The 27,184-nt window shown below is 41.9% G+C and overlaps 2 protein-coding genes across 3 annotated transcripts in view; both read left to right on the top strand.

Annotated features, from left to right (window-relative positions):
• The window catches only part of ACVR1C (activin A receptor type 1C), a 55,067-nt gene extending 47,344 nt beyond the window's left edge, over window positions 1–7,723 (top strand). The window contains exon 9 of the mRNA XM_024114774.3: window positions 236–7,723. Within this exon, the coding sequence (XP_023970542.3) occupies window positions 236–361 (126 nt within the window). The 3' untranslated portion in view covers window positions 362–7,723. The remainder of the gene's footprint in view (window positions 1–235) is intronic.
• Window positions 7,724–8,873: 1,150 nt separating this feature from the next.
• Window positions 8,874–27,184, top strand: part of CYTIP (cytohesin 1 interacting protein) — a 45,857-nt gene continuing 27,546 nt past the window's right edge. The window contains exon 1 of one of the 2 annotated variants that reach the window (XM_065561757.1): window positions 8,874–8,984. In XM_065561757.1, the coding sequence (XP_065417829.1) occupies window positions 8,982–8,984 (3 nt within the window). In that variant the 5' untranslated portion in view covers window positions 8,874–8,981. Of the gene's footprint in view, window positions 9,051–27,184 lie in introns of both variants that reach the window. The other variant, XM_065561756.1, reaches the window with a different exon arrangement.

Below are 27,184 nucleotides of genomic sequence, written 5' to 3'. Positions count from 1 at the left end.
CCCCTGCTGAGTGCAAGGAAGTGGCATTTTTAAGGTGAATCTAGTGAAATGGACCTGACAGCACTGAATATCAAAGTACTCTTTTTCTCTTTGACTGAACCAAAACAATGAGGTAACTTTTCTGTCATTTCTGCTGGAATATTATTTCAAAGTACACCTGGCATTGGAGTATTAATTGATTGCTGCACTGAAGCAGTGGATTTTTAATCATAAACCTCTTTTTCTTTGTCTTAAGGCACTCCGAATCATGGGTAGAATAATGCGTGAGTGCTGGTATGCTAATGGGGCAGCTCGACTGACTGCGCTCCGCATTAAGAAGACCATTTCACAGCTCTGCGTACATGAAGATTCGAAAGCCTAAATGGGTTATTTGGGGGAAGGAGGAAGGAATCACTCTCCATCTTTTTACATGTGATTTTTTTTTCTGTCTACCTCACATATATACAGTGCAGTATTTAAGTGCTCAAACCACAGCACTGAAAAACAACTTCAAAGTTGGCTACAACCAGCTGCAGCTTTTAGTTGGTTTTGCTGTTTTTATAAAGCAAATAACCAACTCATGTTGGTTTTTAAAATGCAAGTTGATATTAAGAGCTATGAAACAACATTCCATATTTAAACTATTTTATTATTCTTAAGCTTTTTATTCTAGTTAAAACCAAAATACACTGTTGATGGAATGTATGGGTTTAAAGACAGGTATGCAAAAGAAACCATATATGTTTTAACCTCAAACCAAAAACAGGCCAAACTCATTGAACTTCTTAGGTGTTTTCCCATAGAATCCTGTAGAATATATTACAATAAAGTGCATTTATATGTTTTTATATTATATTTATCATTTAGTAACCAAACAAATAAGAATGTTCCACTGAAAATTTATACTGTGAAGCTAAAGTAAACATGTGTCTGTCAGTCAGTCAGTCTCTCTCTCTCTCTCTCTCTCTCTCTCTCTCTCTCTCTCTCTCTCTTTCTTTTAAAATATTTGTTATTAACAGCTCCATTTGCAACACCGTAGTTAAGGTTTGGTGGTATTTTTGTTATGTACCCCTATTTCAGGGATTAATCAAACAGCCACAAACACCTACTCTGAGCTAACTGTTTCAAAATATCAACCAAGGACCAGTTTTTCTTTTTATCAAATTGAGGAAAAGTAATTTGGGCAGTATTTCCTGGTATTTGTGGGGAAAAATTATAGGAATGCTACAGTGTAAGCTAAAAAGCATGCATTTTTAATCAACCTTTTTATAGACCATTTGTCAATGTTTTAGTGTCTTTTGGTATTTTGCGGAGTGAGATCTAACAAAGTTATTTGCTGTAAGGGCACAATGTATTGGGTGAAATTGATCCAGCAGCAGAGACTCATACAAACTAACCTGTACGCGGTATACACCAGCACAGATGTTTGTGTTTGAGGGGGGCCAGGGTGAAGTCCACAAGATCTGTAACTGTGAACCAGCAGCTCCCACACTGTGAGTGAGTGGTACAGACAGTGCTCACAGAGGTGGTGCTAGCCTATTGGGGACCCGATGCAGGAATATTTTGGCCCGCCCCCACACAACACATAATAAAAAGTGACTAGGGGGCCCCTTGATCTGCTCAGGGCCCTAAGCAATTGCTTAGTCTGCTCTTACGCCTAGTGCCGGCTCTGAGCGTTCAAGACTATAGTCTGGAGCAGTAGTACTCATGAATGGCTGTATTGCAGTTCCTGTGCTCTGACCTGGCTTTGGGGCATGTATTTCCCTCCCACAAACCACTTCCCCCATACTTAAATTATTTTTTAAAAGTCCAATCCACTCTGCAGACACAGGAACTTCTTCAGTGTTTCTAGCACAGGAATGTAATAAGCATGTGCAACAATTGAAGAAAATCTGTGGATTTAAAGAGCCAAAGGTGCAAGAATCTTTGTTGGGGTGGGTGGAGGGGCGGCACTGGTGCAGGAACTGGAAGGGTCAGGGGACCATTTCCCCCATACTTTTTATCATGAGTATAGTTTGGGGGGCTGCGTTAGCATCCCCCCCCCCCAAGACTGCAAGCCTGGGGCAGGTGTAGAGCAATGCTAGCAGGGGCTGCACTTTGTCGTGGCGTTGCCTCCCCAAATTGCAAGCTTTGGGCAGGCATGGAGTAGCACAGGTAAGGGGCTGTGCTTCATGGGGGAAAGGGGGGGAGCTGATCACCCCCCCCCACTGCAAAGTGAAGCTCCTGCTGTTGCCGCTTTAAGCCTGCCCAAGGCTTGCAGTTTGGGGGGGGCAATACCACCCCTACCCCTCAAACTACACCCATGTTAAAAAGTGTGTGGGGGGGCCTGCCCCCCCCCCGGTTCCGGCATCATTGTCCAAAAGTGCTCATCGACGTAAGACCATTCTGATTTCTTCAGAAGGGTCAAATATGCATCTCATTAACGGCCCCAGGGTATCAGGTAAATAACTAACAGGACATCAAAACAATCCCTGAATAGTTATTTTCACCATAATGTTAGCTTACAAAAGTGTAGTATCAGTAGGCATTTTCAAAGGTTCGTAAATATTCTGGTATTTCATGATTTCCTGTATTGGATTAGAAGGTATGTGGATAAATAACTCTCATAAACTTTGAGACAGATTCTGTTCATAAGTCTTTGATTTTGTTTTATTATAAAAATAATTTCTTATACCCATTGTAAACACAGTTTAAAAAATATATATATATTAAACCCACAAAATCCAGGAAATATAAAATTAGATCTACAAATCTCTTCACAAACCTCTGATTTGGGGCAATATGGTCTTTTATTATGGTGTAGAGAGAGGAGGAAATCTTTACAAGAGATCTTATGTAGCATATAGATACTCAATAGTTTTTGTGAGTGTGACTAATCTCTGTCATTGGGTCTTTTGACTTCTGCTTTATGTGGAAAACCAGGAATGTAGCCTTCAGTCAGCAGTGTCAGTGATCCTTGTTTTATCCTGACATGTTGATTTCTGGTGCAGTAGATGTTGTTTGTTCTTTAAATCGATACTAGTGAGATGTAGCATACATGTTCATAGAATTTATACAGTCACTTTACACTGCTTAAAGTGAGCTGAAGATTTAGTTATTTGTGGCCCTTTAATTAGACTGAAGGGTAGAGCCCAGATTTGTAAAGGTATTTAGGTGTTGCTCCACTCAGCATTGCAATGCCTAACTGACTTAGGAGCCCAGTACCATTAAGTCACTTTTTAAAATAATAATTTTTAACATGAGGTAGCATGGCAGGCGAGACCGTTCTAGATTTACACCTGGGCTTGCTGCACACTAACAGGGCCTATCTACATGCCCAAAGTCTCATTTTAAATGACAGTCAATGGGACTAGGCTCCTAAATCAGTTAGGTATTGCAGTGCTGAGTAGAACAATGCCTAAATACCTTTAAAAATCTTAGACTGTGTCTAATGAATAGCTAGTAAGTTTTATTTCTGTATGTTTTGATTTAAAGTCAAACTGAATATATATTTTTAATATTTTTATATGTTCCATATGTGTAAATTATACCAGGCAGTTTTGTCACATGCACACTTTCTAATCTACAATATTTATTTGAAAATTAAATGAAAAGTAACCAACCACTACAATTCTGTTACAAGAGAATTGTTTTAGTCCTGTGTTTTATCTGTTTACAAATGTTAAAGATGATTTGGATCTTTTTAATATCAGCAAATGTGAAAAAATAGAAGAATCCAGCATCTGAGCTCATACACTGTAATTCAAAACCTCTTGACAATTTTTGTTTTTAAATGCAAGGAATTTCTCTGTGAAAAGGGCCTGATCCACCTCCCACTGAAGTTGATGGAAAGGCTCCCGTTGACTTCAGTGGGAGCTAGATCAAGCTCAAAGTACTTCCAATTACTTTTCAGATACGATTTTATTAATATGAGGCTGTATTTTCAACAGTGATCAGTGCCTGCAATTGGGGCTAGATTTTCCAAAGTGCTCAGCATCCAGCAACTCCTATGTATTATTCTCACTATTCCCTGAGGCTTTATCCATATAATAAAGAAACAAAATATTTGTGAATTTCCCCTACAACACACTGACACCAAGAGAAAAAATTTAAAATGGTCTATAGCACAAAAAGGCTCTATTAAAAAGATGTCTAATATTCTTACTCAAAATCACTTTTGGTATTCTGAAATCCAGTGTAAACCCAATTATTTTAAGTAACTTTAAAAAATGGCTCCAATGCAGTTTTGGATTCCTACTATTTGTTCTGTACTAATATTACTTTTCTGTGTACAGTATCTGATACTAAAATAAAAACTGAACCCACAACTGCCTTTCTCAGAAGTTTTAATCTTGCAATTTTCCTTTTTTCAGTAACACGAAGTTGTGCTAGACCTGTTGTTGCATCAAATCTAGGCAGCATTATTATTTAAACTGGAATTAAATCATGCACAGAGAGAATTTTAAAGAAACAAGGCTGCTGATGCTGCTATTCTTTGGAGTGTGGCTTAGATGTGCATTGAGCGCTACAGACAATAAAGAGAGTATCCCTGCTAAGGATTTTCTATTCTAAGTAACTGTCCTTCATCTATAAGCATAACTCCCGTGTTAGATTTCTATTATAAATATTATGTGCTTTTTAAATTCTATGCTGCAGATTGACTACTAAATGCTAGAAAATATCACCTGCCCCAATCTGATTGCTACCCCACAAAATCCTAACATTTAGACTACATTAATTACAGCGGTTCATAGAATAAGATTACAGATGGAGCCAAGCACTTGCGGGATTCTGTAGTGCCCTAGTGAAAATACAGGCAACAAATGAATTTATCACGACATAGTAAAAGAAAGGAAACAAGTTTGATAGGAAATTTTCTGACTACAAAGAAAAACAAATAATGATATAATTCTACCTTTCCCTCATCTGCTTTCATCTTCCAATGTGCAAAATAAATTGTCCTGCCTCTTACCAACTCATTTTATTCAAAATTGGTTTTCCAAGTCATGTCACTTCATTTTTTTATGCGCGCTCTCTCTCTCTCTCTCTAGGTTTATCTATTTTCTTAGCTGCATTTTCATGATTCTCTTTGTTTCCCTACTTCTTCAGTTTTTCTACCTCTTGCTTCTATCAGTTTAAGTCCTTTTTTCTTTATTTATATCATTTTCTCCTTTTTTTGTTTGTTTCCATTTCCCTTATGGAAAAATCGTATAGAATTTAATAGAGGATTTAAAACGTTTCTGTAGAATTATTGAACCATCCTGGAATTTGAATTATATTCCTCCTAAAGAATTGTATAGGTTGCTTCAAAAAGATTTCCTAAATTTCCAGCCCAAGGGGAGACCTGTTTTTCTTTTTTGGTCTCTGCCCCAAGATAAGCTCATTGTCTCTCTTTTTAAATTTGAGCAGATTGTGTATTGAGCCATTTTTGAGTTACAGTGGGGAAAACTACTTGTTTGTGAGAAGTGATTGATTCTCCTGGTTTTCCTCATTTCTGGGACAGGGGCTATCTCAAACTAGTAGACTATTTCACAACTAAAATTTTTTTATTGTGTGGCCAACAGAAAGAGGCACAAGTTACCAATTTCTGCTGACTATTAATGGACCCAGGGACTCTTTTTTTCCTTTTAATAAAAACCCAGAAAATGAAATGTAAAAACTTGCATTAATGCAACATTAAAGTTGCATGGTTTAAATCTTAACTTTTGCAGCACCTGACTTTTTTTTTTAAGCTTCCTCTGTGAATGCCACAAACTAAAATCCTCACATTGTTTTGCTATGTTTGTTTGCACTAAACCAAATTTATCTGAATTAATCCTATGTTGAGCCTATATTTTTAGCCCTTATTAAATACTAGCCTTCTCATTGTTACTTCACTATTCTCTGTTACAATTATTTATTACCTCACATCAATAATTATAAATAATCTAGGAATGAAGAATATGGAACTTGTATCACAGTTTTTACAATAATAGGAGTACTTGTGTCACCTTAGAGACTAAGAAATTTATTAGAGCATAAGCTTTCGTGGACTACAGCCCACTTCTTTGGATGCATATAGAGTGAAACATATATTGAGGAGATATATATACACACATACAGAGAGCATGAACAGGTGGGAGTTGTCTTACCAACTCTGAGAGGCCAATTAAGTAAGAGAAAAAAACTTTTTACAATAATAGTGTGAAATTCTTCTCTCCAGTTTGCAGTGTGAGACTCTTACCATAGTAAAGGTCTGTATTGCTCTGCATATAAAGAATGTAGAATATACAGTAGATATTCACATTGCAGATTGAACAGAATCTGGCCCCATTTTCATCAGCATTTGAAACAAGATCTCAGACTTGCCTTAAAACACCCTCTGTTTAACTTTATACATATTAACTTTTTATTTGTAATGTTGTAAACTTCTGCTCAGCTGGGGCCAGCTCCAAATTCTATGGAATTCCTTAAGAGTTTTGCCATTGACTTCAGTGAGGCAGGGATCAGGCTGCTACTGATTGCAGTAAGATTACTTAGATGTAGTGAGCAAGGTTTGCCCCAAAGGCCTGAGCTGTCTTCAGGCAAATCTTTCACTGAAGTTAGTGGGACTGATTATGATCTCAGTAACACCAGCATATTCCATGGCAGTTAATGGAGCCTCATATGAGATCCGAATCAGACCCAATGGGACGTTTTTGAGGCAAGAGTTCAGGATTGCAACCTAAATAAAATAGAATTTACTGTGAAAACGATGCTGGCAGAATGCATCTCTCTCTCTATATATGTGAAGCTTGTGGCTCACAAAAATCCCATTGTTCAGGTACTAGTTTTATAAAGTTGTTTTTGCTGGTTTCTAAAGCACCATGCTACCTATAGTATGTTCTATATAAGAAATAGAACTAATTATTAGTTGCCTTGTATAAAATAAAACCATCTTAACTGCATATTGCAAGCTATATATTTGTGATTTGAAATACTGTGGTAAGGATCATCTCTTGAGACACATTTGTCTTCATGAAGTTTTTAGAAAGACTTAAACGTTCCTTTTATTAGACTGCACCAGTTATGAATGTACAGGGAAATAAGCATTAAAAAGTACAAAATATTTCTACAGTATGAGACGTGCAATAAATTGTATCCAAAGGCTTTGAATGTATTTTGTGGATAAATAGACTGAATGCATTTTAAACATAACCCTTGAGATTTAGTGACTAACTCTATGGAGCTCAGTCCCCAAAGAGAAATGTGTAGTGTTTGGCAATGTACAAGTCTCTGTATAAGCTGTGCATTTTATAGAAATATTCATATTTTATCTAGAAGTAACAGAATATTTTAGAACTTGGTAAAGTGATTAAATCAACCTTCATACTGTAAAATATCTAACCTAGCATATACTGTAGCAAATAAAAAATATTTATTTTTTAAAAAATTGGTTAATGTTATTGCTTAATATTGCAGCTGCCTCTGGATGTAAATAGTTGTTTAAATGTTGTATTTTATATGCATAATTCACATATTAGATTTTCAGAAAGTGGCAATTGTAATAAATTAAGTACTTCGCCATTGTTTCTGTGAAGCCTAAAATTCTATTTTAAATTAATTAAAAAAAATAGTTGTATTGTCTAGAGCTTGGATAATGCTTTTTGCATTGTTGCATTCTCTTTCAATAGTGGGTCCTGGAAACCACCTTCTATACTCAGCAGACAAAAGTCTTAGGAGTTTGAGCATACTGGGTTACATCTTGCCTGGCATGGAAATCTTAAATTAAAATGTTTGCGTAAGATGCAGTGTTGTCACCTGTGTCTCTGCCACAACTTCCTCTCTAATAGGGGAGACTGTGGGCCCCACACACCTCACTCTGCTGGATCCTAAAGCTCATGCTCTGTGCATACCCATAGATTTTAGGCTCTAAATGGAGACGTTCCACTCTTCCACAGGCTCCAGTGGCAGATTGGCTAAAAAGGCTGTTAAATTGCCACTGGCTGCCTTTCTGCCCACTCTCTGCGGTCTCTGAATGCTGGGGGAGGGGGCGTTTACTGATGTCCTGAGCAGCAGTAACTTATCATTTTGCTTCCTCAGTTCCAGAGCCCTGGGGGGAGGAGCAGGGGAACGTGCTGCAGAGAGTGGAGGTTCCTGTGGCTCTGACACTCCTTTCCCACTCTGTTTTCACCTGGAAGCTTGTATAGTGGCCATCAAGAGGACAGGCGGCTCCACATTTGGGAAACCAAAGCATGTATCTGCCTTCCTTTCCATGCAGTACCTACCACTCTGATCTTCTTTGTGATTAGGGCTCTTTGCTCCTCTCTGTATGTCTTAAGTGGAGGGGAGAATATGGCTTGCATTAGGTGCTCCTTGTTTTGGCCAAGGTATTCTACTTTCCCTAAAGCATCACCCATGAGTTTTGTACATTGTTTGGGCTTCAGTATGAAGCTGATGAGCCACATTCTCTTCTCTCTTCTTATAACAGTGTAAATCTAGAGTACTCCATTGATTTCACTGGAGTTGGTCTAGAGTAAGAGTCTGTTTAGCAGAAATTAGCCTGAACTTAGTAGCACTTTTTAAAGTCTATGCATATGAGTCCTTATTGGACTCTGTCACTATTGTCCCTGGATTTAATTAACACATTTAAATACATATAGAAATGTATATTGTCAGCATATGAGCCTGAGGAAATGGTTTGGATTAGGAAGAAGAAGCAGAGAAGGGGCCCATGGGTGGGAAAGGAGAGGACCTGAAGTAGAAAAGATTAAAGAAGGTGTGATAAAGTCAGGCTGGATGGCTGCAAGAGGGTGCTGGAAGGCCAGTATGTTAGCCCTAGAATGTTAAAGGCCCTTTTCCCCAACAAGCTGAGCACGGGTTACCTCAGGTCAATTAGGGACACCTGAATCCAATTAAGGGACCTTTTTAAACCCCTCCTCTGGTGAGAGATGAGGGAGAGTGACAAGCTGCTGCCAGGCTAGTTGCAGCAGGGAAATAAGCTTCTCCACGGTGAGAGGCTGTGCTCCTTCTCATAGGGAAAAAGCCAAGCCTGAGTGTTTGCTATGGTAAGGACTGACACTCCAGGGGCAAACAGGACAACACCCTGCCCCAGTGATGAGACAGGGGAAAAGGTATCCCGCTGTGTTTTTGTATTTGTGAGACTGTTTCCTTTTTGTTTGGTGGAGGATTGCCCCTTAGGCTAGGGTTGCCAACTTTCTACTTGCACAAAACCAAACACCTCTGTCCCGTGTGCTGCCCCTGCCCCCCCTCACTCCATTTCCCCCCCTCTGTTGCTCGCTTTTTCCACCCTCACGTTCACTGGGCTGGGGAAGGGGATTGGGGTGCAGGAGGGGGTGAGGACTCTGGCTGGAGATGTGGGCTTGGGGGTGGGGACAGAAATGAGTTCAGAGTGTGGGAGGGGCTCCAGGCTGAGGCAGTGGGTTGGGATGCGACAGGTGATGAGAGCTCTGGCTGGGTTGTGGGCTCTGGGGTGGGGCCAGGGATGAGGGGCTTGGGGTGAAGGAGGGGGCTGGGGGGTGGAGCAGAGGGGTTTGGAGTATGAGAGGGAGCTCTCTGCTGAGGCAGGGGGTTGGGGTGTGGGAGGAGGTATGGACTCTAGGCTGGGGTGCGAGTTTTGGGGTGGGGCCAGAAATGAGGGGTTTGGAGGGTGGGAGGGGGAACACGGCTGAGGCAGGGGGTTGGGGCACAGGGAGGGTGAAGGATCCGGCTCGGGGTGCGGGCTTTGATGTGGGGCTGGGGCTGAGGGATTTGGAGGGGCTGATGGGGCTCTGGGCTGGAGCTGAGGGATTCAGAGTGCAGGAAGGGCTCTGGGCTGGAACAGGGGATTGGGGTATGGAGGTTTGTGAGGGGGCTCTAGCTGGGGGTGTGGGCTCTGGGGTGGGGCTAGGGATGAAGGGTTTGAAGTACAGGATGGGGTGCCAGGCTGGGACTGAGGAGTTTGGAGGGCAGCAGGGGGGATCAGGGCTGGAGCAAGGGGTTGTGGCCTGGGAGGGGATCAGGGGTGCAAACTCCATGCGGCGCTTACCTCAAGCAGCACCTGGAAGCAGTGGCATGTCCCTCCTCCGGCTCCTATGCAGACGCATGGCCAGGCGGCTCTGCATGCTGCCCAGTCTGCAGGCACTGCCCCGTGGCTCTGCGCACTACCTCATCCACAGGCGCTGCCCCTGCAGCTCCCATTGGCTGCAGTTCCCGGCCAATGGGAGCTGTGGGGGTGGCCCCTCTTGACGGGGGCAGAGTGCGGAGTCCCCTGGCTGCACCTATGCTTAGGAGCTTGAGGGGGAACATGCCGGCTGCTTCCTGGGAGTTGCACGGTGTGGGAGACTAGCAGAGCGCCTGCCAGCCCCGCTGCGCAGCACTACCAACTGGACATTCAACAGCCTGGTCAGCGGTGCTGACCTGAGCCGCCAGGATCCCTTTTCGACAGGTGTTCTGGTCGAAAACCGAACACCTGGTCACCCTAACTTAGGCCGACCCTGATGCCTACCCTGAAAATATGGCCAAAGCGGGAGAGGCAAACACTGTCCAGAGTTGGGCTGATTCATCCCAGGCCCACCACTGCCAGAGAGGGAAATGCTAAGTCTAGTGGGATGAAGGAAGTGCCTTGCCACAAAGGGAATTGATGTCCTGACAGTGGTGGCTGTGCCTATGAGTGCGTGTGACACTCATGAGGCATGAAATCACCCAAAACAAAATGCCGAACATTTAGCATGGAATTCAGTGAAATCATCATCCTTCTTCTCATGATTCTGAAGATTAGGTATGGTAATCACAATTCCCAAGTGACAACATAATATGATGGAACTTCATAATTGCTTGCAAACATGAACTAAGCAACATTAAAGAGGCAACTGGTGTCAGAACATTTAAGGCAAAGATTTTCAAAAATAGCCACAAAATTTAGGAGCACATGTCCAACTGACTTTCAGTAGGATTTGTGCTCCTCAGCCCCTTAGGTATTTTTGAAAATTTTCCCCTAAGTAACTGTTGTGGTTGCAATTATCAATGATTTTAAAAAGGCCTAATTCAAATGTGTAGAGCTCGTGTGTATATGTCTATTTACCAGCTCTACAAATGTATATGTATGTATATTAAAAACAAAAAGGCAGGACATAGCTCTTTCTGATATCTGGAAAATGCCAACCACACTCTGGGCACTGTCCACACAATCATAGTAATAATCACACCCTACATATTTTAGGGAACTCTTTGCTTGCCACATATGCCTCTGTTTTAAAAACAGTTTTTTAAGTTCTTAAATTGAACTAGGAGTTCTGAACAGTGTCTAATCTGCCTTTGGTTGTTTTGCTAGAAAGGCACTGTCTGCTGCTTGTTAGTGAGAGCAGTCTGCCATCTGCTGGAGTACAGTAAAATGTGTCATCCGATCTGTTTTCAGACTGCTGATGGATGAAAAAATCTTGTGTGTAGAGGAAATCAAGTTTTGCCCTTTAGCTGCATGTGTAAATTTTCTCTTTCAGATATTTTTTTACCATGAAGAAAAAAGAGCAGCTTTGCTGTTTGGTGAAATGAAGCCCTATGTTGTGGTGTATGTATATACAGAGTGTTTTTGATGAGTATAGCTCCTCAAACAAAATAATCTATACAGGAAAAACCATTTTTGGTGGGATAGTTGCATCTACAATGAGGGATTTTGCCTATATAAAAATGTCATAAAAACCATCAGACACTTACAGACATTACTATACCAGCAAAAGTTTTAAGTATAGACTTGGCCTTAGTGGTTCTGCATATAATATGTAAAGTGTTTGTGATGGAAGGCGTTAGAGAAACGGAAGGTATTAGAGAGATTTTTTTTTTAAGAGGCCAAGGGGCTGTGTACAATTGTGTACCCTAAGTAGTGTATGTAGTTCTCACTTTTGCAACCACAAATCCGGAATGTATTTGTCAGCGACCCTGAGGTTTTTAAATCTGGCTCTTGTTAATGCCATTTTTGTTTTCTTTTAATTTGTATGGTTTATTTATTAGGATTTTTCAGGGACTGATGGATAGTGGGATTTAGGGAAGTGTGTGAGTTTGAGTGTCAGCGAAAATATGAAGTAAAAGCCTTCAAAGAAAATATAAAGGGACAAAAGAGCAGAACTAAAGCAAGAATTGTCCAGAACCAATGGGTCTATACAATATCTTTATTATGCTCTGGATATGGATTCAATTTCTGTCTTCAACATTTATTTCACTTGCTTTTAAATGAATTGTAGCATTTCACTGTGGCCTCTATAAATACCTCTGTATCCTTTGCTGAATTTAACTTATTCCAACAATGTAAATCACAAGACAGTATCTTATGAATTTGTCTCTTAGCCAGTGCACTCTATTATGCCTTTGGAAGTTAGAGGCAAGTGGCTACACTTACTAACCGAGTTCAGGGACAGGACCAGATCCTGTGCTCACTTATACCAGTGTGAATAAGAGCAGGATCTGGCCCAGAGTTGTCCCGTGTTCGGGACCAGAAGAAATAAAAACTAACTCTAAAGAGAAGGCAGGAATTTTCTTTAAAATCTTTCTACACTTGTGCTTTTCAAAAGTGTAATATTCATTTCTTCCAGAGGTTTAAGTGAATTTGTAATAACTTAATTAACTCAATGATCCACGTATTGTATATTAAGTCTTGCAAAGATGTACTTTTGATATGTCACAACCTACCTTTTAATAAAATAAGCTCCAAAGGGCAGGTTTCTGAGCACATGGTTGGCACTCAATAAATAATCATGATACGACTGAGTTGAAAAATTCAGAGCTGAATCCAGATCCAGCCTTAGGGAATGGGGCAGTGTTTGAAGTTGGATTTGGTTCAAGCCAGTCTGAGAAACTGAGGGATGGTCTATTGAAAACTGCTCTCATGGCACAGGTATATTGCAGCATCAACAACAGCATTACATTTCCTATTTAGAAATTTATTTCTAGAGACATAAAGATTAAAAACATAGTAGGAAAAAAGTAGGGCTAGATAGTTGCAGGCCACCTGGTGGGTTGACCAAGACATTGCAGTAGTGGTTGTATACAGAGACATTTGAAGAGTTTAGCTCAATCTAGCTTCAACAGGGAAAGAAGTGAGATGAGACTGGCAAGCTTCTGCAAGGTCATGCTCATTATAGATTTCTGTAATGATATTAACATTCTTTGAATACCCCCAATAACAGCAGCCTGGACTGTAATGTGGTTTTTCATTTCAACCCCACAGCGAAAGGAATAGAGGTAATGGTCGAATAAGCCAAGATCCAATATGTATAAAAGGGCAAACGCCTTTTGGTACTAAGTCAGAATTGCTGAGTCTGATTCACTAGCAGCAGAAAAGAACATTAACAGGTACACTGCAGCAAGTGAAGAAATACTGAACACCATATGCAAAACATTTTGTTGGCATTTGCCCATGAACACAAAGCTATTTCTTCCTTCGGCTGACTCCTGATAATATGGTCAAATCTTCAATTTCCAGATCCTGTTTTATGTACCAAGTTCCTTCTTGCAAATCTGGGAGGTATTTGCTAAGACACAAATATAAACTTTCCTGCTGTGGAAGTGAAACTTCGAATGACTAGGAGACAAAATGCAAGGCGATTTTTTTTTAAGTGCTTCACTAAGTAATGAAATGAGTATCTGCATATTTTCTATTCTTAATACTGTGTTATGTAGCAGGTGCTAGAACATATAAACTACAGGAGAGGAAACAGCTACAAAAGTTATATGGGAAGTGAAAGATGGGGTGCAGAAAAGCTACATGAGTGATTACTGGGGTTGGTATGAAATTCAAGTTCAGATGGACTTTCATAGCAGGGGAAAATTCAAATATATTGAGTTTAAAAATAAATCTATTTACCCTTCAGATTTACCGGTTTACCTATTTACCGTGACGACAATCATGACATTCCTATGTGTCCATAGATTTGTTACAGTATTAGTTTGCTCCACTTTGGAAGCCTTTCTTTAGCTTTATACATATGTTGCTTGGCAATTTCAATGAGATGTTCTAAAAATCATTTATAAAGTGTGAAATCATGATACACTGATCAAGCTTTCACTCTGCAGCATTGGTCTAGATCGGGGGGGGCAAATTTTTTGGCCCAAGGGCCACATCTGAGTATGGAAATTGTATGGTGGGCCATGAATGCTCACGAAATTGGGGGTTGGGGCGTGGGAGGAGGTGAGGGCTCTGGGATGGGGCTGGGGATGAGGGGTTGGGGGGTGCAGGAGGGTGCTCCAGGCTGGGACCGAGGGGTTTGGAGGGCAGGAGGGGGATCAGGGCTGGGACAGGGGTGTGGAAGGGATCTTCCAGGATCCAAGCAGAGCCATGGCATGTGTGGAGTGGGGCAAGCCCCCAACCCTGCTCTCCGTCTTGAGCGCATGAGCGGGGCAAGCCCCAGACCTCATTCCCCAGCAAGAGCTCAAGGGCCAGGGAGTCTGAAAACTTCTGAAGGGCTGTAGTTTTCCCACCCCTGGTCTAGATTCTCAATTGGGGTAGATCCATTGACTTCAATGGCGTGACAGCAATTTATACCAGCAGGGGATTTGGCTGATTGGTTTTTGATGCAGCTTTTGCCTCTGGATGATTTACACCCACAAGTTTAATTATTTCCCCAAGTTGTGCACTTGAGAGTTGGTTTGTATTTGTTCAAAACTGCATTACACAAGTTGTGTGAATTGCTGCTGATAAAACCCCTATTAGATTTATTTTGAAATGTCTTGGTTCTTTCCTTCTAAATGTAAAGCTCTGTTTAAAATTCACTTACCATAAAAGACCTGACAAAAACATCATCTTGTACTTTTATAGATATTTGCAAATCTGAGATGTAAACATAAACTAGAGTTATGTGGCGACTAGTGACCTGATTTTCAGAGCACCTGCAGCTCTCATTTAAGTTAATAAGATTGAGGGTGTTCTGTGTCTCTTGAAAATCCGGCTATTTGTCTCATAATAATCTATTGTGTAAAAGTTCTAAACTTGATTGGGAAAGCAGATATAGCTGCATATGTTAAATTTAGGTTGTAGAATTAGTTGGCATGCTAGGGGCTGAACTGAATGCCACTTGACTTACTCATTTAGGTACTCAAACCGTTATTCTGAGTCATTGCATGGTTCATATGTTACTTATGAGATGGAAAATTTTGTGGTCCAAGAGACGAGGCGCCACTTTCTGTAAAATGTGCTTCTGAAGCTGAAATATGACAGTTTGAGTTTAGATTTTATGTATAGACAAAACCTTGTAGGGCACTTCTGTGGGTTTTTCTACGTTTAGAACATGTTACACGGAGAATAGATATCTTTTTGATGTTACACAGCAGTTTTCAGCACATATCCACTGCAGCAAAACTAGACTGTTTCACAATGTATGGAATTTTTCAGACTAGACCAACTAACTGGGACATTTTTATTTTACCTTTCCAATAAGATCACTTAGGGACTGAATTCTTCTTTCAGTTACAGGGTACAACTCATCTTGAAGTCAATGGGAGTTGCACCCAAGAAATTTAATGCAGAATCTGGCCTCTAATGTCCCAATATTTCTCAGCTTTGTTGTGGAACAACTAGAAATAAGGCTCAGTAAATAAGACCAAGGACACTGGAGAAAGCAAAGTATTTTACCAGTAAGAAAAGGATGACCAAGAAATTGAATATGGATGGGACAATACAGGCAGCTGATATAGAAATAATGGTACTGAGAAAGAAAATGACAGTTCTTTTGATATACTTGCAATAGAGCAGCAACTGGTTGCAGTTGGCTGCTGGTCAATATCAGATTATTTCAAAGGTTTCACAGATTTCATAGTTTACCAGCATTATATTTGTCCCCCAACCTTACCAAAATAGGGCCAGCTACAGAAATCAGAGCTGGCCCTACAACTGACTGGACTTTCTGACCTCTGGCACTGCAGAGTCTGCAAGATTTAAAGCTACAGACTATCTGGGGGGCCAGGAAGTGCCAGATGCCAGAAATTGCTTTAAAGTACATAAAGTACACTCCTCTAAGCAGATTTTCTGCTGCTGAGGGCCTAGAGTTCATGTTCAGCTCGGGCTTAATATTTTCATTTTACAGATGGGAAACTGAAGAGGAAAGTTTTAAGTGACTTTCCATGGTCACAGAGTAAAAGGATGATGGAGCAAGGATTTAGCACTGACTCCAGCTGGCTGAAACTCAGGATTTCCAGTTTGCGAGAAATTTAGGCATTTAAAAATTTGGTTTTGTTCCAATTTGGAACAAAAGCTACATTTTTCAAAATTTCTTGCAAACCCGAAATCCTCTACCTTTTGTTCCGGAAGCACTGACACATGGTGTTTCTGAAATGAAATATGCTCCTGGGACTGGTTGCTGCTGACTGAAATTGACATTCTATTGCAATGGTGAAAATGCCAATGCCAATTGCATTCAGCAGCTGCCAGGGCTCCCAGGATCTGCTGTCCCAGGGCTGCTGGGCTAGCTGGGTATTTGGGCTGCCTGACTCTTGAGCACAGCTGGCCCAGGAGTCCTGAACCTCTGGGACTGCCTTGGAGCCATGGATTCTGGAAACCTGGGGCTCCGGCAGGCGAGCTGGCAAGGAACCCAAACTTGCAAAGAATTTTGGGTTTGTCGAACTGGCAGGAGACTTGTTGGTTCTGACTAGCTCTGTTCCTGACTGCTGATTCCCCTGGTCCATGCTGTCTCCTAAATTAATCATGGTTCTAGGTATCAGGACTTTGACAGCCAGGCAGTGTAGAAATGAGAGATCATATATTAAAGACAGAGACCATAAACCGACAGCATGCTGTGCTTATTAATGTGATGTACTGTTTAGTACGGACTCAAGTTTGTGAGACGAGAAGGCACAGCATATTTTTTAAGTGCACAAATACTCAGCTCAGTCTGAGTCTGCTCATGCTTGGGGCATCATCTAGTTCCCATTGAACTGACTCCAACATATTAGCATCGTCAAGCCCACATTAATATTACATCATCTTACTTGTATAATCCCATTCTGGTAACATAATCCACCCTGACATACATCAGTGGCAGCAACAAAACTAAATGATTCTGAAAATCTTAATGTCTGTATGTTTGTGTTGCTTAGTTACTGGGCACTTTGTTGTCTCCTGTTAATACTCAGTTACCAGAGTTGCAAGTTGATCTAATTTATGTGTTTATTTTCTTGTGGGAGATCTTAATTTTTTTCTCCAGTGTTTCAGGAGATGAGTCACCTGATTTTAAAAAGGTAGACTAAAACAAAATCACTTAAGGAACTGAAATGCACAGTTTGTTTGCAGAGATAATCAGCAAAATAATGGCAAATAGGAAAAATATAACAGGGATTGAGTCACCTTACTTATCTTGCGTTAGCAAGTAAAAAGATGTCATTGCTGAGATACTATCTAGTTTGTATTATGAGAAACAGGCTCTTTCTGGTCTATCATAATTTTGTTTCCTTTTACTCTAGCTGCATTCATCTAATCAAGTGGTGTGGAGGAGGAAGACTGGAAGTTGTGTAAACTGCTCTTAATAAATGTAAGTGGAATGAGTGCTGGTGAAATGAGCTAGGATGAAGAACTCTATTAACCACAGAATAGGGCCATCATGGACAGTGGCAATGAAAGCTGTTTCACCCCTGCTACCCCAATTTTGATCCAGAGAAACTACTTCTTGTCTCTGAAGTTATTCAGTTATTTCAGTTTTTATGCTCGCTCTAATATCTGTCACCTCCCTTTTCAGAAGTGAAGGGCCTGAATCTGATGTTTTGTTTTCTTTTATGTATAATGTGCACGCTTGTCCACTAAAAAAAGGACAGAGACCACTGTGAGTCATTACACGTCAGCCATTGATCAGCCATCCAGATGCATTTGTACAGTGCTTTTCACGTGGAACGATCTCAAACACTTTATAGCCTATTGATATACAATGAAATGCAGCAACCTCTAGGGTTGAACACAGCCACTACCTAATTATAAATCTGATTGAAAATGTTCCATTGGAACTGCTTTGGGACATCAAATGGGTTTAGACTAAATGAATTTTTTTTGTGTGTGGAAAGTGTCTGCTTTCCATATCAAAAATAGGTGGTTTTGGTTGAAAAATTGAATACCTGAAAAACAAAATATTTCAATTTGGAAATGCAGCTGAGTTGGCTCATGGGAGTTTCTTTGGCTGCCTTATGTCCCCCCCTTCTACTCTATGGGCGGGGCTGCATCTTCCACCTTACACCATGACCAGGGTCTCCAAGGTGCATTATTTCCCCTCTCCAAAGGGGAGCCCATAGTGCTTCATGGGAGATGTAGTTTGACCAGCAACCCTGGTGTATAGAGGAGAACAGGAATTAAGGCATCTGAACGATAACTCCCACTAGGTCTTGCAATTGGACAAAATATTTAGGTTTTCCGCTGAATTTTTTGGTGTTTGAATTTCTGCCAAAATTCAAAATCTTCCATTGGAAACAAACCATATTTCTGGCCACCTCAATTTACTAATGTAGAATAATACTACACAAACCTTTAAGAAAAGACATGAAGAAAATGATATCCAATAGGAGCTGCAGGGGGATTTAGATAGGCAAAATTACCCAAACTAGGACTTGATCAGTAGACTAATGCTAACTTCCCTGCTACTGGGAAAAGAATTTATAGGATGACCACAAGTGATCAGGACTTCAATTTTTTTTTCTCATTTGAGAGATGGCACTTCCTTCAACACACAGCCTCCATGCACCGATCTGGAATGTTGTTTTGGTAATGACTTAGAGGGAAGAGTTCTGTTTCCATCTAGTGAATCACCAACACTGCTTTCTTTATAACCTGGGTTTTCCTTCGGCCCTGTCATGGCTAGAATTTTGATCATGTTTTATCTCCTGTTAACTGATTTCCAGTTAACTAGCACTATTGTAGACAGTCTACAAACATTAGTTCCACGACACGCAGATTTGTTCTGGGTCCTTGGTTCATGCGGTCCTAGCCAAGCACAAGGGTGATCCTCAACTAGGAACAAACCTTTGTAGAGTGTTACATTTGCATTTAGAATCAAATTAGTTAATTTAATGGTCAATCAATTAACACAATTAACTAATAGAAGATCAAGGGGACTCATACTAGAAGAAGGGGACATTCAATAACATTGAAAGGCAGAAAATTCAAAACCAATAAGTAGAAATTCTTTTATGCACAATGAACAATTAGACTCTGGAACTCATTGCCATCGGATGTTGCTGAAGCTTGCGCTTAGCAAGATGCAAAGTGATATTGGACATTTATATGGATAATAAGAATATCCAGAGTTATAAAAGTAAATGAATAAAACCCCATATGCTTCAGATTTTAAACCAATCTCTAACTGTTAGGGGTTAAGTGGAGACTCTCCGGGAGGACAGATTATTCCAAATCTGTCTATAGCATGTTATCTTGCACTTTCCTTTGAAGCATTTGATGCTGGCCACTGTTAGTGTCAGGATACTGAACTGATACTAGCTGGATCTCAGATCTGAGTCAGTAAGGGAATTCTTATGTTCCTATGAGTTAGACATTAACACACAAATATAGGTTAGACAGGACCTTAGAAATTTCCCAAGTAATGAGTTGTTCTAACCCTGCTTCACTTGTGAAATCTGACTAGGTTGCATAGGAAAACTGTGGCAGAGCCAGGAACAGACCTCAGCTCGTTCTGCATTCTAGTGCTATATCTTAACTACAAATGTATCCTTTGTCTCCATCTTGTTTTCAGAGTATAGTCAGGGAAAGGTCATGTCTGCATTAGAATATTACTACGTTAATTATTGAATGGGTTTTAAATGGAATGAAATGTTTGTACTCTGGGATAAATCAAGATCTAATCAGGGTTTGTTAGTTAGATCAGTTTGCCACCATTCATGGACCTATAGTTCCACTAGTTTTTGACTGGTTCTTTTTCAGCGTTTCCTTTATTTCTATTTACTGTTTGTATTAAGATAACATATAGGAGCCCTGTCATGGATCAGGACCCTATTGTGTTACGTGCCGTACAAACACAGAACAAAAAGAGAGTCCCTGCCCTAAAGATGTTACAGTCTAGATAATTGTAGAATCCAGCACTACTGAGAGAACAGCATTCATTCAGCTCCATCCTATCATTGATTTTTTTGTTGGTCCACTGGCAAGGACTGAGCACTAAAAGGACTGATTTGTTAGACTGCTAGAAATCTCTCTAATCTGAACTATTAATACCATGCTAAGACCTATAGAAGACGCCTGGAATGCCAGCACCAGCACTTTCTTTGGAAGATCCTCAACATAAAGTGAGAGGATCACTGCACTAATGTCAGTTTTCTCACAGAGGCCAAACTCTTCAGTGTTGAAGCCTTGATTATCCAGCACCAGCTGAAGTGGAGTGGGCACTGTGTGCGCATGCCTGATGTACGTTTACCAAAACAACTGCTGTATGCCCAACTCACCAAAAGAGAAAAACAGGGAGTCCAAAAGAAATGCTTTAAAGACGCCCTCAAGATAAACATAAAGAGATGTGGCATAGATACCACACCCTGGGAGACAGCAGCCCAGGATAGGGATAACAGGCGAAGACTTGTCAGAGAAGGAATGTCCACTTTTGAGGAAAATTGCCTCAAATCGCCTTGCCCTGGTCACAGAAAAATGCCAGAAAAGAAAGGACAGACTACTGTCACGCAACAATCGTGGCCCAATCTGGTTTTCCGACAACACCTGCAATGTCTGGCAATGAGCCTGTGGCTCAAGGATCAGACTCCTCAGTCACCAAAGGACCCATGAAAAATAAAACCCGTGAAAGAGATCATCCTCGACCTCAAGGGATTGCCGATGATGTGAAGAGCAGCTTTATCATATGTTGGGTATTCAGTCAGTCTACTTCTTGGGAACTCGTATACTGGGCAATTAAAATTGTAGTTCAGGTCGGTCCTTTTCTTTATCATCCCTCCCGGTCCGATTTGCCAGAATGTTTACACTTTGGTCTTGCTAAGAAGACTACAGCATGTCATGGTTCTAATGTTCACCCTCTGGGGATATTGTTGGGACTAGGAGACTGATTTGTAAATTCTCAGTTTTCTGCATTCCATGGAGCTTGTTTGCCGACAGAATTTCGCTGCATGAAAAAAGCCTGATGGGAATGATTTGGATTAGCAAGAAATAAAAATACAAAACTCAGTAAGAAATCGTTTTGTTTTTTTCTGGCATAGTTACATCCTTTAATTGAGAAGGGGATGGACGCCATTCTTTAAGATTTGTCTGGATCTTCTGCAACTGGAAGATAATTTAGGTGGAATAAATTCTTTGTAGATGTGAGACATTGCCCCAAGTATATGAGATGCCTGCACAATTTTTAGGGGCGTTTTCCCCAATCTCAGGCTTTTATTCACCGTAGCATATTCAGATAGCTAACCCTAACCTGTAATCCCTGGCAGTACTCCTGGGAAAATGGAGAGATGATCATGAAGGCCTCGTTCCTACAAACAGTTGCACATGCATTTGACTTCACTATGGTAGTAGTCCCATTGATCCAAGGGTTGCAGGGGTGGGACCTAAGGTATACCAGGATGTAGTTATTGTGATTGATGGCTGAATCCCCTCTATTTAAATCTGGAGGGGAACAGCAATGGTCCTGAATGGAAAAATTGTAGCCTGATTTTCTTCTGTATTATTAGTAGCAGTAGTGTATCAAGGGTAAACCCAGGTAAATGGAGTTTACCCACTTCTCATTTGGTGAATGTGGTGTTTAGGTTAGGTTAACTTACTTGCTTCTTCTTTTACCACTACGCTACTGAGTAGTAGGTATTATGGTAGAGCCTGGCAGCTCTAAACAAAATTAGGGTACCATTGTTCTAGTCACTGTGCAAGTAAGAAACAGTCCATGCCCCAAAGAGCTGTCAATCTAAATATATGAGCCAGACAATGGATGGGAGACTAGACTAATTATTATCCAGGTCTGGTTCTTTTAGAGCCAGGAGTCAGCATGGCCCATTATGGAGATAAGGGTTAGCTGCATATGGAGATAAGGGTTAGCCGGTCAGTCCAATTCGGATCCAGCTTGTAACCCCACCAAAGTTCTATGTTCTGCTCTGGGCTATGATTTGGGCCCATCTCTATCCACATTATACATAAAGGGAAAAGACTCCATCTGTGCCAAGTACAAGAAAATAACAGCATCAGCGCCAAGGTTAGAACATCATGAAGAAACTTAAATCTGCGGGTAGGGTTTCTGTGACACACAGTCACCCTCTGGTAATGCTAGGAGAGCAGGAACTTGTAGAAAACAGGGAAGAAGTGGCTGAAACAGATGAGCTGTATTGTGCACCTGGGGAATATCTGATTTGCTTCACACATTTTTCTGAATTAAAACTGCAAACTTGGGCAAAAATTTGTGAAACTGGTTAAAAAACAAAACAACCCCCCCCCCCCCCAAGTAAGTAATTGGTGGGATTTCACCACTGTGCACATCCAGCAGCTGGGCTTGTGCAGGAAACTTAAGGCCTGGGAAAGTCTGTGGAAAAATTCAGTGACTGCAAAAGACATTGGATTTGGATGATGGAGTTCAACCCCCAACTCATGGGCAGGCCATGGTACTACAGTACAGTTATTCCATGGTCACTGTTTTAACCTAGGGGTTGGAACAGCAGGGCCTGTGTGGAGAATCTGGGTCAAAAGCAGATTCATTATCAATATTTTTGTTTATTTTGGCAGTGCTAGGGACCAACCAAGATCCAGACTTCACTGTACTAGCACCATATAAACACAGAGTAGCAGATGGACACAGAATGGAGGAAGGGGTGTAACACAAAAGCAGAGTGAACAATATGATGGCAGCAAATGTCACGATAATACCACCATTTAAAAACAAATTTGGGGTAGTGTTTGGAGCCAGCATAAAGACCTCTTCCATGGCGCACAGGCATCTGCTTTGCAGCTGCTATGCAGACCCTGCATGGGACTTTAAATGGTGTGGACAGTCTTGTGTAGGCTATCAGTGCTTAGGAAATTTTAGAAATCTTACATTGATTTAAATAAACAAGTCAATTTGTGAGGATCCTGGCACCTTTCTCCGAAGCATCAAGAACTGGCCACTTGTAGCCCATTGGTAATTTTGCCAGTCTGGAAATTCCTATCTGTCTTAAATCTGATTTCACATTTTTGTGACTTTTTTTGGTTTTGGTGACTTGACCACCTGCCTTTCAAAAACTTTTTGTGCTACTGAAACTTGCCTTCGCTGGTGTTTGTTTTGAACAGCACCAATATACAAGCACCACAGGAAAGGATTTGTGAATGTGAAGGACTTTAGAATAATGTCTGGGAAGTGGCTGGACGAAGCTTCAAATCTCTTCAGTATGTAAAATGAATGCTAGGTAGTTCAGGTCATACTTCAAGCCATTCGAGGTTTCCTTCCTAGCACAAAAGATTGTGTGCTCTACATTGCTGCAAACTTTTAAAACAATACAGTAATTGTCCAAAAGCATATAATAACACACTTGTAACCTGCCATGTTTTGTAGTACTATTGCAGAACACTCTGGGTTTGTCCTGAAGTCACTGGGAATTTTTCTTGAGAAGGAATGCAAGATCAGACCCTATATTTAAAAAAAAAAAGAATAAGGATATTCCCTAGCAACTCTAATGGTGATTATGTGAAGTAGATGATTCCCCAGATATCCATTAAAGCAGTGGTTCTCAACCTTTTTTCATTTGCAGACCCCTACAAAATTTCAAATGCAGGTGCGGACCCCTTTGAAAATCTATTGTCTGTAGAGTTGAAAATTGTTCAGTCAGTTTTCAGTCTGTCTTTCACGGACCCCTTAGACATAGTCCGTGGACTCCTGGGGGGGTCTGCAGACCACAGGTTGGAAACCACTACTAGGGTTACCATTCGTCCGGATTTACCCGGACATGTCCTCCTTTTTGTGCTAAAAATAGCGTCCGGGGGGAATTTGTAAAGCACTCAAAATGTCCGGGATTTCCCCCCTCCCCCGGCAGAGCACAGCGAGCAGCTGGGAGGGCTGCAGGAAAGTCCCGGGCTGGACTCCGGAGCAGCTGTAGAGGAGCCGGATCCGCCCTGCATTCTGAGCCGGCAGCTCTCCCCTGCAGCCCGGTCCAGCAGCACTGTGCAGGGCCAGGGACCGGGTTTTGTTGTGCTGGGGAGCGCAGCCACGTGTCCGGCTCGGCTCGCACAGAGCCCAACACCCTGTTCTGAGCAGCAGGGTAAGGGGGCCAGGGGGCAGGAGAAGGGGCAGGGAGGTTCTGGAGGGGGCAGTCAAGAAACGGGGGGGGGCTTTTTGGGGGGAGTGGAGAAAGTTTTGGGCAGTCAGGGTACAGGTAGGGGGTAGGGTCCTGGGGGGCAGTTGGGGGGGGTCTTAGGAGGGGGGCAGTTAGGGGACAAGGAACAGGGAGTCTTAGGTAGGGGGTGGGGTTCTGGAGGGCAGTTAGGAGCAGGGGTCCCAGGAGGGGGCAGTCAGGGGACAAGGAGCGGGGGGGTGGGGGGCTGGGAGTTCTGGGGGGGAGCTGTCAGCGGGCAGGAGTGGGGAGAGGGATCGGAGCAGTCAGGGGACAGGGAGCAGAGGGGTTTAGATGGGTTGGGAGTTCTGGTGGGGGCTGTCAGGGGGCAGGAGTGCGGAGAGGGATCGGAGCAGTCAGGGGACAGGGAGCAGAGGGGTTTAGATGGGTCGGGGTTCTGGGGGGGGTTGTCAGGGGGTGGGGAGTGGTTGGATGGGGCGTGGGAGTCCCAGGGGTCTGTCTGGGGGTGGGGGTGTGGATAAGGGTTGGGGCAGTCAGGGGACAAGAGGCAGGGAGGCTTAGATAGGGAGTGGAGTCCTGGGGGGCAGTTAGGGGCAGGGGTCCCAGGAGGGGGCAGTCAGGGGACAAGGAACGGGGGGAGGGTTGGGGGTTCTGGGGGGGCGGGAAGTGGGAGGGGCAGGGGCGGGGCTAGGGCGGGGCTCCTCCCGTCCTCTTTTTTGCTTGCTGAAATATGGTAACCCTAACCACTACATTAGAGTAGCTTGAAGAATTCACATACGTGCTGCTGTGCAAAGAACATCTTGAAGGTGGCCTTACTGCTCTTCACACTCTGGTGCTTGTGGCTGGTTGTCAGTTGATTCACAGTTGTACAGGAAACCAGAGCTAAGGCAAATCTCCTTTTGAGCTAGACACTGGAAACAGCTGAGTTCAGATCAGATAGGTGGGAAAATGGACTTACTACATCTGAAAAGAGATTAACAACAGCTAAGAAAATGAATTCTGCTAGCAATTACATTCTACATGCTTTATATATTTGAAAGGGGGGCCCCATTCACCACTTCCCAAATACATTGTTACTGACTTTAAGCTTCTGTTTTGTCTTTCTATTTAAGGATGATAAAGGGAGCAGGTCTCTGCTTTAAAATGAATATATGGCTGCTGTGTCTTCCACAATGCATCATTTAAAGTCAGTTATCTTTTTTGAGAGATTCCACTCTCACTCCACTCTCTCCCCCAGAGCATTTTACTAAAACTGAACAAGTAAAAAGGAAGTACAAACCAGATCTAAATCAAACACTGTATCAGATTCCCCCCTGCATAATATGGATACTAAAAAGAATGCACTGAAATCCATGTGGCTAGCAGAAGATGAGAGGAATTAGAATCTGTAACTTCTGCCCTAGTCTGAAGTTTTGGCAGAGTTCTCTAAACCTTCTTGCACTTAGCTCACCACTATCCATATTCTGTGTGATGCATGACCCCTGTGATTTTATGTGCTGGAATTTCCTTTTGGTGGTTGGGTATTCCAGACACACACGTTTTTTTAAAGGTACATAGGAAGGACGTATTGAGAAAAAATAATGTAACTTCTGAGATTCTGTGATAGTCTGAAGCCCTAAATCTTCTGTTCAAGATCTCAAGAGCATGCTAGTACTAACCACTATAGATGACAAATCCTGATGACTTTAATGTTTGTTTGACACTCATCCATGAGTCTCAAGTGTTCATCTTCATACATTGAACAAAAATGAAAGTGAATTTCAGAGAACTTCCATCAGACCATTCAGACTCCCCCAGAGGCTGGTTTTGGCCATCAGAAAATGGCATTCTTGGCAGAGCAGCAGTTCTGGGCTGACAGGCTAGACAGTATTTCTTGCGTTAATCAGCTTCAGAACTCTGGTGAAGCATAGGTAATTCCTTGTTTTCTCTCACACACGTTTTCGGCTGTTAGGTTCAAAGGAGGTAAGGCTGGTGGATCTGGCAAGCATCTCAGGCTTGTATTATACTTGTATTGACATCTTCACACTCCATCTTTCTGCTTTGCTGATGTCTGAAAGTGGTAATGTCAACTTTTATACAGGAGCTATAAGAAAAACAAAGATGATTTTGTGTGTGTGTGGGGGGGGGGGGGGGGGAGAGAGGAGGGGAGTGTTTGGAAAGTTCCTGTATTCTATCCCCTTTCTCTTCTTGAACTGTTTAACTGTAGCCAATTGGTAGCTGGGCTCTCTCAAATTTGGGTTTATGAAATGTTATTTGCCCCTTTTCTATTTGTGACGTACTTCTGAAATTGTGGTCTATGGACTTCTTTGTTTCCCCATAAATAAAATATTTTGAGAACCAAGCAGTGAAGAAGCTGCGCTAGGAAGTTTAAAAAAAAACAGAATAAAAAAACCCAAAACAAAACAACCCCAACCAACTGTGACCCATTCACATGTCCCAGCAGCAAATGGAAACAATACCAGCGAAAATGTTCAAGGAAAAGGAACCAGTTATAAAATCCCATCTTCAAGCTATGGATATTTACAAAAATCAACCATCTGTGTGGCGGCCTATGTACAAGTGAATGGTGGTCCCAGTCCTGCTCTGACTTTACACTAGCTGAGAGATCCTCTCTATCTGGCCACATACAACCTGTATCGTGCCCTTTTGTATCACGTGAGAGGTATAAAGGAGTCTGATCAGGGGAGAGAGTCTGAGCCATTGTTTGCAATACGGTGCTCAATATCTTGTGAGTATGCAGTGTGTGTAGTGACAGACTGATGGGTGATATGTGTGGTAGAGCCTCCTCAGAGGTGCTGAAACTAGGGGTGTTGGGGTTGCTATTACACTCCATGGCTTGAAGTGGTTTCCATCATATACAGGGTGTATAAATTGGTCCACTGGCTCTCAGCATCCCCACTATACAAATTGTTCCAGCACCCCTGCCTCTGGGACCTCTGGAGTGCCTTTATCAGCTATAGTGCTGCCTGTCCATTTGAGCCCACTTGTTGGGGGACCAATTTGGAACAGTTTTCTGACTTCCTTGTCTGTCTGTGGCTTGTCTGGTGTCACCATC

Source organism: Chrysemys picta, chromosome 11 (genome assembly GCF_011386835.1).
Source record: "Chrysemys picta bellii isolate R12L10 chromosome 11, ASM1138683v2, whole genome shotgun sequence".
Taxonomy (NCBI): Eukaryota; Metazoa; Chordata; order Testudines; family Emydidae; genus Chrysemys; species Chrysemys picta.
This window is presented reverse-complemented; position numbering and strand designations above follow the sequence as displayed.